This window comes from Theobroma cacao, chromosome 7 (genome assembly GCF_053813885.1).
Source record: "Theobroma cacao isolate CCN51 chromosome 7, ASM5381388v1, whole genome shotgun sequence".
NCBI classification, from domain to species: Eukaryota; Viridiplantae; Streptophyta; class Magnoliopsida; order Malvales; family Malvaceae; genus Theobroma; species Theobroma cacao.
In genome coordinates, this window is record NC_142645.1 from 6,714,862 (window position 1) to 6,729,330 (window position 14,469).

The 14,469-nt window shown below is 31.7% G+C and overlaps 1 protein-coding gene across 1 annotated transcript; it reads left to right on the top strand.

The window, feature by feature from the left end:
- Positions 1-541: 541 nt before the first annotated feature.
- Positions 542-12,351, top strand: LOC18594115 (sodium/calcium exchanger NCL-like). The gene is made up of 7 exons (XM_018125184.2): positions 542-932; positions 2,622-2,807; positions 3,349-3,530; positions 11,001-11,146; positions 11,256-11,532; positions 11,607-11,915; positions 12,019-12,351. Exons 1-7 carry the CDS (start codon positions 542-544, stop codon positions 12,265-12,267), a joined length of 1,740 nt encoding a protein of 579 aa, XP_017980673.2. The 3' UTR covers positions 12,268-12,351.
- The last annotated feature ends 2,118 nt before the right edge of the window (positions 12,352-14,469 follow it).

Genomic DNA, 14,469 nt, shown 5'->3' on the forward strand with positions numbered 1-14,469 from the left:
GCATTCGCTGCAGGGGAAGGAAAAACACCAGAGCCTTTAGACTCATTAAAAATTAAAACTTCAATAACCAAGTCATCTCCAGTAACCAGATCAATAGCAATGTTGATATTACAATCTTGACTAGTAGGTGGCTTTGTCATTACTCATCACTTAACTTTCTTCCTTCCTTCAACAAGCTGTTGATTGGCTCCCAATTCTTCTTCTTCTTCTTCACCTGCTGGAATCACTAAATTGTCAACATCAATACTCCGTTTTCATGCGAGGAAACTTGTTAGAGGTTGGATCATGTTGATGTTACCCGGTCTACTTAGGCCTAACTCTCTTTTCAACCATGAAAAAAAATTCATTAATTACTTGAGCTAGACTGCTAAAGACCATGAAAACTTGCAAGTAATTTTAAGCCTTTCACTCTTGGTCAAGATTTCTGCCAAGTCTCCCATTCTAATCAAAACTATGTCTAAAGGCATATGCAGACAGCTTTATTAGCATCAACAGCTTTTTCTCATGTCGTAAGAATTACAAAAAGAAAAAAAAAAAAACCATGGTTCCCAGACATTTCCTGCTCCTTTTCTTCATCCTCTTTGGTTTCTCTTGTTTCCAAGCTCAAGCCCGCTTCATCACCGGCCGTCCATCCCCAACGGATCTCGTATCCGATGGAATCTCCACCGTTAAATCTCCACCTTACCTCCTCCTCCTCAAGCCGCTGGCTTCGGCGGAGGTATCCTGTGAGCAGACTTACGGGTTCTTACCCTGCAGCACCACGGCGCTCGGGAACTTGTTTTTGATCCTTGTTTATGGATACCTCATGTATTTAGCTGCTACTTACTTGTCCAATGGAAGTGAGGTTTTGCATGTGATCCGCGGTCCCGGGATTGTTGGAGGATTGTCCTTGCCTCCGCTTGGAGCTCTGCCCAATGCAATGCTTATTCTTGGTAACTTTTAAATTTTTTCTTTTTTTTTTTTTTTGCAACTTTTTTATTGTGTTGTTTGGTTGGTGAGATTATGTGTTAATGCTCTGATTTATGAAGAGACAATTAAGTCCTAGTCATCCCCTGTTTGGTTGATCAGAAAATAGATTAGAAAGACCGAAAACTTGAAAATTTTGATTTATATTGAGATTATTCATTTTGGGGTTAACAGAGTTACCGTCTACTACCCATTGTAGTCCATTTCTTGATCATGATGTCAGTACTCAACTTCAAGCTCGTAGAGTTGATTTTGGAAAATTTTAATTGCTTCATTCTTTTAACAACTAAATGATTTGAAGTTCTAAATAATATATGAATTGCATATTTTAGCTGAAATGTTTTTACTCTTCTATTGAAGCCGCAGGGGCGGAGCGTCCCTTTGTAATGGGGGGAGGGGCATATTTTTAATGATTTTTTTAAATAATTTGTTATTAAATAATTAATATAATTAAAAAATAATAAAATGATCTTAAAAGCTCATTCAATTTTACTCAAATTTTTAATTTTTTAAAATTTTTTAAATTTCTCCACTCATCTTTTTCTCTTTTTTTTTTATCCTTGTATTGTGAAATTATAAAAAAGTAAAATTTTTATTTAATTTTTTCTATTTATATTATTATTATTTATATTTATTTATTTTTTCAATTATATTCTATTTGCTCATATATTTTAAGTTTCTATAGATTTTCTTTTTTAAATTTCTATGAATCATCAACTACATTTTTTTTTGTTATATAAGTTATATCTTCTACTTGTCATGGTTTCTTTTTACTTTTATGTGAATTTTATTTTTAATGATTTTAATTTTTAAAAATTAAAAAATTATTGTATATGTAATTCTCAAATATAAGTTTTAATATTGCATTATTGGTTGTTGTTCAAATTTTCACTAATATGTTTTTTTTTATTAATCTTAATTGTATAAGAAAAAAATTATCTTGAGTATATGTTTTTAATGTGCTTTATGTTTTATATTTAGTTAAAAGAAAATTATTTTGAGTATAAAAAGAAATTATTAATTATGTATATCGTATTTAACTATTTATAGTTTATGCATTATTGTTTAATATTTAGTATTACAAACTTAAATATAATAAAATAACAATATTAGATGTTGACAACATTAATTTTTTAATCGTTTATATTGAAAAGGACAAAACTTCAAAACAAAATAGATGATAAGTTTCTTACAAATAATTTAGTTGTTTATATTAAAAAAAATATTACCATCCTTGAACAAAACTTTCATAGAACACTATTATAAGTTTTTTTCTTTTTATTTTTTTTGATTTACATGTTATATAAAATTATTATTTATTAATAATTTTTTGATTATTAATAGTTAAGTTTAATATATTAACTTTAAAAATTTTTTACTTTTATTTTTCTTAACCTTTGACTCCCCAATAAAAATTAGCTAGTTTCGCCCTGATTGAAGGTTTTCTTTGTAATGGTTTACCTTACAAATATATAATATGCTTTTTTAAAATAATATATATGAATTTGTTTTTTTTTTTTTTACTCCCCTTCTCTTTTGTTCTGATTGCATGAGCAACGTTCGAAAGTTATCATGCCACAGTATCTGGCCTCGTGTACTTAATGGTTATGGTTTTACGTCTAGAACACATTTAATTGGTTTTCTTTTCTTCCCAGTATCTGGACTTTCTGGGGCCCCAGAAACTGCACAAAGTCAGGTTTCTGTCGGGATGGGGATGCTAGCTGGGTCAACTATCATGTTTCTCACCGTGGTATGGGGATCCTGTGTCGCTGTTGGAAGGTGTGATCTTCGTGATTCAGTTGCAGTAGATGGAACAATTACAAAAGGATTTAGCCTAACAGGTGTGCGACTCTTCTCAACATTATGCTCAGCTAGTTAGCTATGAGGGGTTGATGAGTTGTTTTACCAAGTATCATACAGTGGCCAAGAACATATGACTTGAGTTCTCACCTTTTCTTCCATCGAAACTTCCCTTGGATTTAATAGTGACAACTGCTGCAAGAAGAAAACCTTGAGAATGGACAAATGCCCTTTTACTGTAGTCAGTTCTAGTATCAATGGTTGCTTTTTCTATTACTATGTATTATTATCAGCTTGTCATGTTATATCTTCATAACCTTAAGTTATTAAGTGGGGAAGGGATGCTTTCTTTTAAGGTCTGAAGTTTCCATTGTAGTCAAAATAACTTCAGAAGTTGGGCTGGAATACTGGGGATAAGCCTAATCTTCAGTGACGGCTCATTGCCTAAGTGCATGACTACACGTGGTATCTTTGTTTGAGCTAGTCTCTTAAGATGTGATTATTGTTTTTAGGTTGATCCCTAATCCAAAAGCTTTTCTTTTTCTAGTTGCCCCTAATGCAAATGTTTGTCCAATGTTGCAGAGACTGGTGTCAGTACTGATATTTGGACTTGCTATGCTGCAAGGATAATGGCTATCTCGGTTATCCCATTCATTATTGTTCAAGTATCACAAATTCTCAATTCAACTTTAGGAAGACGATTAGCAGTTTTGATTGCTCTTATCGTATCACTCTCACTGCTGGTTTCTTATTGCCTTTATCAGGTAATAATATTTTCCATGAAGGAATTCGATCATCATGTGTTCCAATATTTGTTTTTCTTTAAATATTATTTCAACAGTTTATCAGACTCTCTTTACAACTTAAAAAACTATCTCTTTACAACTTTATTGTAAACGTTAGCAGATGTGTGAAAATGAATTATTTTCTGCTTTCATTGGACTATCTGGAAAAGCACAACCTGTATTCTTTACCTTGCGACTTTACAACTTAAGCTTTTGAGTAATTGTTTAGACCGAATCATGGTTAAGGTTTTTGGTAAATCTTGTTGTTTTTTGAGTAAAGGTAGGATCAACACAGCATATTAAAGAACAAGCAGGAAGAACAGAGTAAGTGGAAAAGTATTTTTTTCTAAATAATAGGCTGCTAGTTCTGATATGTGTTGACTCAGTAAATATACATAGTAAAGACTTAACAAGCAAGCAAGGGAGGAGCCTCTTTATGCATGACTCTCCAAAAGTTTTAAAATTTTTTTTGATATTATTAAAATTTTTAATTTTTTTTATAAATTCTCTTAATGATCCCTCCAAAATAATTTTTTATTTAATAATTAATGTAAATAAGGAATAACAAAATGATTTTATATGTTTGACTCAATTTTAAAGTTCTTTTATTTTTTTTTAATTTATATTGTTATTTTTGTTATTTTTATTTTATTTACTTATATATTCTAAATCTCTATAAATTTTCTTTCACAAATTTTCACAAACCATCAACCGTATTCTTTTTCTTTTTTTTTTTTGTTATAACTTATGTGGGTTCTATCTTTTACTTGCCATGTTCTTCTTTATTTGGTTATGTAGATTTTATTTTCTATAAGTTGAATCTTTAAAAATTAATAAATTATTTTATAATTCTCAAATATAAGTTGCGGTGTTGTACTATTACTTAAAATTTCATAAATGTCTCATTTTTTATTCAAAATAACCAATGCTTTCTGGTATGTATGTTGCAAACTTTAAGTAATAAAGATATACATACAAATTGACAAAATGAAATGATTATCTTTTTTTAATATTATTTTATTTATTATATATAATTTTAATGACCCACAAAATAATTTTTTATTTAACAATTATTTTTATTCCTCATATTGTTTGATAAAATTATAGTCAGCATATTACTAGTTATGCCCAGCAAGTAAGTTTTAACTTAATATGTTAAACCTATCAAATTTAAAAAAAAATAAAAATGAGTCTACTAATCTAAACTTACTAAGTTTTAATATAAATCTAAGTTTATTATAACATATTATATTTTAACAATCTAACTAAATAACTTATCATAACATGGTATATCTTAATAGTTTAATCCAATAACTTAATATATTAATTAACAATTTAAGAGGCAAATAGAAAGTAAGAGGAACGCTTCCTCATAAAGATACCCATTTTGTGTAGAACACATAATATAAAAAAGTAATTTATTTGAGTTTGAAAAATTATTCTCTTCTATTCTTGCGTGTAGAGAGTGAGAGAGACTCATTTCATAATTCCTTTCAGTCATATATATATGACACTATCATTATTGTTAATGTGTATTTTTTTATATGTCCAATGTCTTATGAATTTTATTTAATCTTTTATATGAGTGAAAATTGAATTATACATAAATTTTTCTTTAACTGTTTAGTATCTTATTTTGTTTGGCCCCCTCATCTCATCTAAAAATACTCTAGCTTCGTCCCTGCAAGCAAGCTTTGAATAGTAACTAGGCATAAGATTACATGCTAATCATTACATAAGCCATTCACTGGGCATAGCTGTCATAAACTTTACAACAAGAAGTTGTCATAATTCAAAACTAAGTACAGACCTTTGGTTAATAACATGTCTTGAGAAAGTCTTCAATGTAAGTCTTAATTCAACACTTCTCCCTAATACTTGTTTTGTGAACCCCAAGCATAGATCTCAACTGCTCAAACCTAGTCTTAGGTAAAGCCTTGGTGAATATATTTGCAACCTGCATATTAGAAGTGCAGCAGCTGAACTTGACATCACCATTTTTTTCATCTTCTCCTATGGTATGAAGCTTGACCTTGATATGTTTGGTTTTGCCATTATTGATTGGATTTTTCACAATTGCTATTATTGATTTGTTGTCAACAAACAGCTCTGTAGCATCATTTTGATCAAAATTCAAATCACCAAGTAACTTTCTAAGCCAAATGGCTTGGTTAGTGGCTATAGCAACAGCAATATACTCTGCTTCAACAGTAGATTGCTCCATAACTTCCTGTTTTTTTGAATTCCAGCTGAACATGGCATTTCCAAGGTGACAAGCATAGCTTAAAGTGTTCTTAGAGTTTTCAACACTGCTAGCCCAATCACTTATGCTAAAACCAATGAGTTTTATGTCATTTACATGTTTGAAATATAGACCAAGGTCTAAAGTTCCCTTCAAGTATCTCAAAATCCTTCTTGTTGCTGCAAAGTGCTTAACAATAGGATTTTGCATAAACTTGGGTAGAAAACTCACAAAAACATGATATTTAGCTTGGAACCATATGATATATAGTAAACTACCTACCAAACTTCTATAATAAGAAGGATCAAACAGCTTTGGGGAGTTAGTTGCAGCAAACTTTTCATTGACCACCAAAGGAAAGTTTACTGCCTTACATTGGCTCATGTTAAACTTTTTACGTACTTTAATAACATACCTTTTTTAAGATAAAAAGATACCATTAGCATTTTGATCAAGTTGAAACCTGAGAAAATACTTCATTTCTCCCATACCAGACATCTCAAACTCTGATTCATTGTAACTTTGAATCTGTTCAGAAATTCTCTATTAGAACTTGTTACAAATAGGACATCGACAGAAAGGGAAACTATGACTTTTACTTGGTCATCGACCTTGTAAACATACAATGTGGGCTCATTTGGACTTCTCATAAACCCTTTACTGGTCAAATATGAATCAATCTTGATGTACCATGCTCTAGGGGCTTGTTTGAGTCCATACAAGGCCTTGTGCAGCTTATAAACCATGTTATGCTGACTTTTAGCCTCGTAACCTTTAAGTTGGTCTACATATATATCTTCTTGTAGAAAATCATTTAGAAAAGCTAATTTGATGTCCAAATGCAAAATTAGCCAACCTAAACTTGTAGTTAAGGCAATTAACATTTTGATTGTCTCAAACCTTGCAACTAGTGCAAAGGTTTCACCAAAATCCACTTTAGTTAGTTGAGAGCATCCTTTCACTACTAACCTAGCTTTATACTTGTTGACAGAACCATCAAGGTTGAATTTGGTTCTGAAAATCCACTTGACTCCTATGACATGCATAGTGTCAGTTCTTTCCATCAGAAACCAGGTACTATTCTTGTTGATTATATTCACTTCTTCATCCATAGTGGCTTTCCAATGAGTTGAATTATGAGCTTCTGCTGGTTAGATCAACAATAGCCACATTACACATATTATAAATGTCATGCAATGTCCTAACACCTTTTACAAGTATCTTAGTGTCATTAAGATCTTCTTAAGCCTTTAGAATAACATTAAGTAAGGAATCTGAATTGAGTAATCTGTTTTCAGAGTCATCAATATCATTTGAGTCCTAATTCTAGTGAGCTTTTTCATTGAACTTAGCATCTCTAACTATTTGCACCTTATTGGTCTTCACATTGTATACCCTATACCACTTGGACTGCATGTTGTAGCCTATAAGAACTCTCAGCTATAATCTTGGCTATAATTTATCTCTCTTTGTTGCTGGTACATGAATGTAACAGACACAACCAAAGGTTATAAGGTGGCTCACAGAAGGCTTGATATTGTGCAAAGCTTTATAAGCTATCATGCTGTTTAAGGCCCTTGTTGGTAATGAATGTTGCAAGTAAATAGTAGTATTAGCTGCTTTTGCCCAAAAATGCTTAGGCATTGATTTTTCAAATGACAAGCACCTAACCATGTTTAACAATGTTCTATTCTTTCTTTCACATGTTCTATTTTGTTGGGGAGAATAGAAAATGGTAAACTGAAGCTTAATGCCTGCAACAGCTAAGAACTCATCAAACTCAACAGACAAGTACTCCCTACCATTGTCTGTTTTAAAGTTTTTAATCTTGCAACCTAATTCAAGCTCAACTTGTGCCTTGAACTTCTTAAACAATGAGAAAACTTCTGACTTGAACTTAATGAAGAAAATCCATGTCATTCTAAAGTAATCATCAGTGAATAAAAGAAAATATTTACTGCCATTTAGTGATTCAACACTCATTGGACCACACATATCTAAATGTACAATTCAAGCCTTTCCACATCTCTCCTGGTGCTTCTTAAAGGGAATGGCATCCTGGTTTTCTTGCCTAATTGACAAACTTTACAGATATCAATGTGTTCACGTATGGAGGGTATTTTTGTCACTAAATTGTCAAAATTCAACAACTTAATTATTCAGTAGTTACAGTGTCTAAATCTTTTATACCACATTTAGACACATCATAATTAGCCTTTTCAACTGCACTAAGGCTTAAGTGTTGCATTTCTAAAGGAAAACATATGTTTCTCATCTTCATTGTCATTAAAACACTACCAAAAGGCTTAAATATGGTGCATGCCTTGTTCTTGAACAACAAAATGTAGTCATTATCAATCATTTGACCTACACTAAGTAAATTCTGACTAGCCTTAGGTACCAAATAAACATCAAAGACATACATAGTTCCAGCTGGTGTTGTGCTAGCAACTGTGCCTTACCCAATAGCATTCAAGTAATCAACATTTCCAGTTTCGATCTTAGCACAAAGACCTTGTTCAATGGAAGTAAACAAGGATGAATTTGGTGTTAAGTGATTTAAGCAGCCACTAATTATTAACCAAGTATGATCTAACTTTCTTATTTTGCCTTTGGATGCCATGAACAATAGTTCTTCAACAGACTCCACGTCTTCTAAGACTTGAGCTTGCTGATTTGACACATTGTTCTTGCATATTTTTTTTACATGACCAAGCTAATTACACTTCATGCACTTAACATTTGGCCTAAACCAATAATATTTTTCAGCATGGTTAATCTTTTTGCATAAGAACACACTGTATTTCTGGTGTTCTTATCTTATTGCTTCTAGTTTGTAGCAGCATCCTTCTCTATGTCTTTTCTCACTTGGAGACCTTCTACTATTGTTGTGAAGGACATTCTTGTCTTTGAATCTTGCTTGCAAAGCTGTCTTAGTATGCTCAATAAGCTTGATCTTTCTCTTTGCTTCTGAGGTTTGTAGAGCATTAACCAGCTCTTACAAGGACATCATCGTGAGGTCTTTTGATTCTTTAAGAGCTACAATTTTTGACTCAAAACTTTTAGGAACTCTTACTAACACCTTTTCCATAATTCTAGCATCTGAAAACTTAACTCCCAAAAGCCTCACTTGATTGACAATCTTCATCAACTTGTCCACATAGTCTTTCAATGTCTCATTATCCTTTATCTTTAACACTTCAAATTGTCTCATTAGGTTCAAAGTCTACATCTTTCTAGTTCTGTCAAACCTTTAGAACTCCTCCTTGAGCTTATCCCTAGCTTTCTTAACTATTTCACAAGGCATTATTCTTGTGAATATTACATATGCCACAACAGTGTGAATGTACGACAGGACTTTATATCTCTTAGCCACTTCTTCACTATGTTGTTTCATTTGATTTATGATGGGGTTGGCTCTTAGCTTAGGAGGCTTTCTTCCTTATTCAACTGCCTCCCAAAACTCAAAGGCTTTAAGGAAAGCTTTCATTTCAACTACCCAAACAACATTTCACCATTGAAATCTAGTGGTGAAAAAAATGAAGTGTTGCCATTTGAAGCCATGTTCTGATGAAGTGAGGGTTGCTTAGTTTTCTTGTGAAGGTTGTAAAGGCTTGCAATCATGCCTCTAAGACCATGAAAGCTCTGATACCATTGTTTTTTTTTTTTTTTTTGAGTAACGGTAGAATCAACACAACATATTAAAGAACAAGCATAAAGAACATAGTAAGTGAAAAGTAAATTTTTTCTTAACAATAGGCTGCTAGTTCTTATATGCATTGACTTAGTAAATATGCATAGCAAAAACTTAACAAGCAAGTTTTGAACAGTAATTGGGCACAAGATTATATGCTAATCATTACATAAGTCATTCACTAGACATAGCTATTATAAACTTGACCGTAAGCAGCTGTCATAATTTCAAACTAAGTATAGACCTTTGGTTAATAACATGTCTTGAGAGGGTCTTCGATGCAAGTCTTAATTTAACAAATCTTGTATCATGAATTCATGATCCATATCTATTGCACTATGGATACAATGAGTTTCAATTGATCAGAGCATATCCATTCGAACTAACTAGGTTGGTGAAAATGTAGTTCTCTAAAGTGGAATGCTGTCAAATTGCTGTCAGTTCTCTACTGGCAAGGTGAAGGTTTGTTTTTGTGTGGCTGCGGGATGGATGTGTCCTAGTTTCTTGGTGGAAAAATCTTTTGGGTGCTGCTTAACAGTAATTGGGAAGGACAGATGGAGAGGTTGAAACAGGAGCTTCGTATTCTCGTGGTGATTCAATTACTGGTAATCAATATGTAGAGATTGCAGTTACTAGTAATCAGTACATAGAAATTTCGTTTCACCTTTATTTTAATGAACGGATTTAGCTGCTAGTATTTTTGTAATAAGGATTCTCACTGTGGTGGGTCTATTATTTCCTTTTGGTTAATCTGAGCTTAAGAATGCGACGGCTAGCTAGCTACTCTTACACCATTTGTGTTCTTCTAAACATTATGCTTGAATGCTATAACCTAGGAAAAGTAAATGGAACTGAAAATAGTTGTTTTTTTTTTGTCTACCAAGACCTGAAATTCCCTCTAGCCTAATGCATTAAAGGTTTGAATATGCTGTATTGAGTGGTCAATATAGTTAATATTATTACCATGAGTAGTATATTTTCTGCTAGTATGAACCTGAAATCTATGGATAAAAGCGATTCAACAGAAAATCTGAGCCCAAAGTGCTTTAGAATTACATTATTGGGTAGTCACTTAGTTCTGTTAAAAGTTGTTTGCATTATAACTTGTAAAATTGAGCTTCCTTATGTAGGTAAAGGAATTTATTCATAATGATTATGGGATCTCAATTTTCATCAATGACAAACCCAGTCATGAACAAGAAAATAAAATCTGAAAATTATGTTCTATTGCATGGTTGAAATGTGTTTTTCCGGTAGTGAAGTCTTATGTCTGCCGAGCTGTTGGTAGACTTTTCATTGCATGTCTTTAGTTGTCTAGATGTTGAATGGGGGGTTTGGAATCTTTTAATAGTAAAGTGTGGTTGTTCTGTCTAATACTGTCCTGAATAATCAGCTGAACTTTTTCTTTAAATATATTGATATTAGCTTCATGAAATGTTTGTTCCTCCGATAGCCGACTTTCTTTTGATGTGTGTGTATATATATATATATATATATATATTATATTTTGCAGGTCTTTCAGCCGAGGGTCCAGAGAAGGCGACTTGCTTTTGCAAAGCATAAACATTTCATATCAGGAATCTTAAAACACTTGGAAAAGACTGCTTTAGGAAAACTTCTTGATGACAACGGTGATCCTAACACAGAAATGATAAGAGAGTCAGTTTTGAATTTTGACGATCAAGAAACACTTGCTTCTTCTGCTGGTGCTTGTTTGCCACTTTTCAAGTATTCTAACATTTGCTACTCTCTAAACAACATCTGACAGGTTGTTTGAGACAATTGACGAGAATCATGATGGTAGTCTTTCAACTTGTGAACTGAAAGCATTTATTATAGGAATCCGTTTTGAAGAGATAGACTTGGATAAGGATGATGCTCTGAGAAAAGTGATGGCAGATTTCGATATCTCCCTTGACTCTCTTGTTCAAGAGGGGGAGTTTGTAAGAGGTATTGAAAAATGGATTATTGAGGCAAAGCGAACCGGTGGTACTTATCTTGAACCTAATAAGGGAACTTTTAAGTTTATTGACCATTTTCACAAGGTATGTTGAGCATTGATGACTTCTCCAGAGATTATATAACTTACACAGGCTGACTTCTTTGGATTATTGTGCAGCAAGCCAAGAGAGAACATGATTTGTTGGGGTCGGAGGAACAAACTGATGAGGTTGTTGAGGATGTTGAAAACCCTGGATGGACCTCCTTAAAAGCAGTACTAATGTTACTGCTGGGTACCCTTATTGCAGCTGCATTCGCAGATCCACTGGTAGACGCAGTTGATAATTTTTCTATTGCAACAAGTATTCCATCTTTCTTCATTTCATTCGTTGCATTGCCATTGGCTAGCAACTCTAGCAAAGCTGTACCAGCCATTATCTTTGCTAGCCGCAAGAAGAAGAGGACTGCATCATTAACATTTTCTGAGGTTTGTTTCTTGTTACTCCACCTATTTGTTGAGTAAAGTCGAAGATCATCCGGCTGATTACTGGCTAGTATATAAATTCTCATCTCCAAGTTCCTTGATGCAGCTTTATGCGACAGTAACCATGAATAACGTCCTCTGTCTGTCAGTTTTCTTGGCACTTGTTTACGCCAGGGGATTGACATGGGATTTCTCATCTGAAGTGCTGGTTATCCTTATTGTTTGCATCGTGATGGGTGCCTTTGCCAGTTTCCGCACCACTTTCCCGCTTTGGACATGTTCGGTTGCTTTCCTCCTTTATCCATTTTCTTTGGCGCTCGTTTATGTTCTTGTTTATGTCTTCGGTTGGTCATAGGTTCATGAATGTGGTGCATAGTGTTACATAGTTTATGAATGTTGGTTTATTAATGAAAAGTGATGATTAAAGAGTTATAAATAATTATTCTATTAAAATATAACTTTTTGATAGTTGTATTATTAAAAATTATTAAATATAACTTTTTAATAGTTGTATTATGAAAGTAAATAACTATTTAAAGAATTATATTATGAAAGGAAATAAATTTTTTTATTGTAGTTAAATATTTGGCTCATTGGTCGATGCATGATCTCATACTTAAAGAATAAAATTTGAATCCCCCCTCTTCTCAATTATAAAAAAAATAAATCTTTTTATTATATAAATAACGTTATTACATTGTTATTTTCACAATTCTGATAAGTATGTTAAAAATTTTGTTATATCTTATAAATTAAAAAAACACTTTAAGAAAAGTGTTAATTCACGCTTGCAAAGTCATACTTTTCTTTCTTCCTAAAATATCTTTCATACTTTTCTTTTTTCCCAAAATTTCTTGTTTCTTTTCAAATTTTTCTAACAACTGGTGCAGGAGGTAAGCAATTTGTCCCTAGCTTCAGGGCTTTCCTTATGTATAAACTATGGGACACTTCCCATTTGACATTGCATATTAGAGAGACACTTCCCATTTGAAGCAATGTTCCTCAGTTTACCTAATAACCGTAATTTTTTTCTTTTTTTGAACAAGAAAAATCATAAAGTAGATTAACATCGAACAATAACTTGAAAGTTCTTCATTACTACTACTGCTACAATAACTTAAATTTATGTGTTTAACTTTTTCGGTAAATACTTTTATCCTTTAAAAAAATTAAATTAAATATTAAAAAATTAGAAATAAAAATCAATAGATTGATAAAGTTCAAAGACTTGATCAATAATGTGTATAAAAAATACAGTATAGTGTTTTAACAAGTTCATGAATTATTTAAAAAAAATTCAAATAAGTTTTATTTTTTTATTGCATTCAATTAAAGCATTATATTTTTATTTTGAACAAAATACACCTTGATGATTAACAGTTAACTAACCGTTATTAATTAAAACACTACTTATCATTTTATATCCACGTGAACTTGATGTAGAATGTGAAATATATTACATGATCATATTTTCATATCACATCATCATTGGCATTTTGATTAATAACAATTAATCAATCATTAGTCGTAAAAACTTATTTAGTCTCAAGAAAGATATAAGAATTTGAATGAACGCAATTAAAAAAATAAAACCTTATTTAAAATTTTTTAAACAATTCTGAAGATTTTTTAGATATTCAGTTGAAAATACTAAAAATAATATTCATATAAAATATTCCTTTTATACTGATGAATGGTGAAAATTTTAAAAATATTATAGTTAAAGGACCCATTGAAAATAGCATAAGAAACTTGTTATGTTTTTCTTTTCTAAATTTTTGTATATGATCTATTCAAGAAGTGTTCATTTTTTTTTTAACTAAATACCATTTTTATATATTTCTTACCTGTTTGACCAATTTATAATTCTTAGAGTTCAATCCCTTTCTTCAATCAAACAAGTCAGTGTCTCCGTCCCCATTAGAGTCTTACCTGCAAAACTGGCATGCATTAATATTTCTTCTTGCTTTTTTTTTTTTTTATATATTGATTTTCAGACATATGTTTTGGCTTCCTCCATTAAATGCCTTCCAATTATCTTTCCTTTGACCTTCTGTGTTATATCTCCCACATGATATCAGGCATTTTGTCTCTCAATTGATCACATGTAATAGAAGTGGGTTAAATTAAATAGGCTATATATCAACTACTAATTAATAAACATATTAAGGAAGAAAACATATGATAGTCAACAATAATCATGGTGTTAATTATAATTGCTTTTCATTAGACTTTTCGTACGCCTATACTGTTGCAAACTTGTTTCATGTTCGCGGTAAAAGCATTATTCAAATTAGATTATACTAAATGATCTGAAAATCAAAGAGTAAAGATAGAATGGCGACTATATAAGCAAATAATACGAACTTCAAAAATAAAATTTTACGTGTTTTCAATATTTTCTTTTATTTAAGACATTATCTGATGATGCAATAATAAGTTGAACATGTGCAAATTGATTGACTTGAAGGCTGTTAAGTTTTCTTTTTTAAGATGTGATGTGAAATGTGAGAGGAAAATCTAAGAGAGAAAGAGATGTTTTCTTAGAAGATTTTTG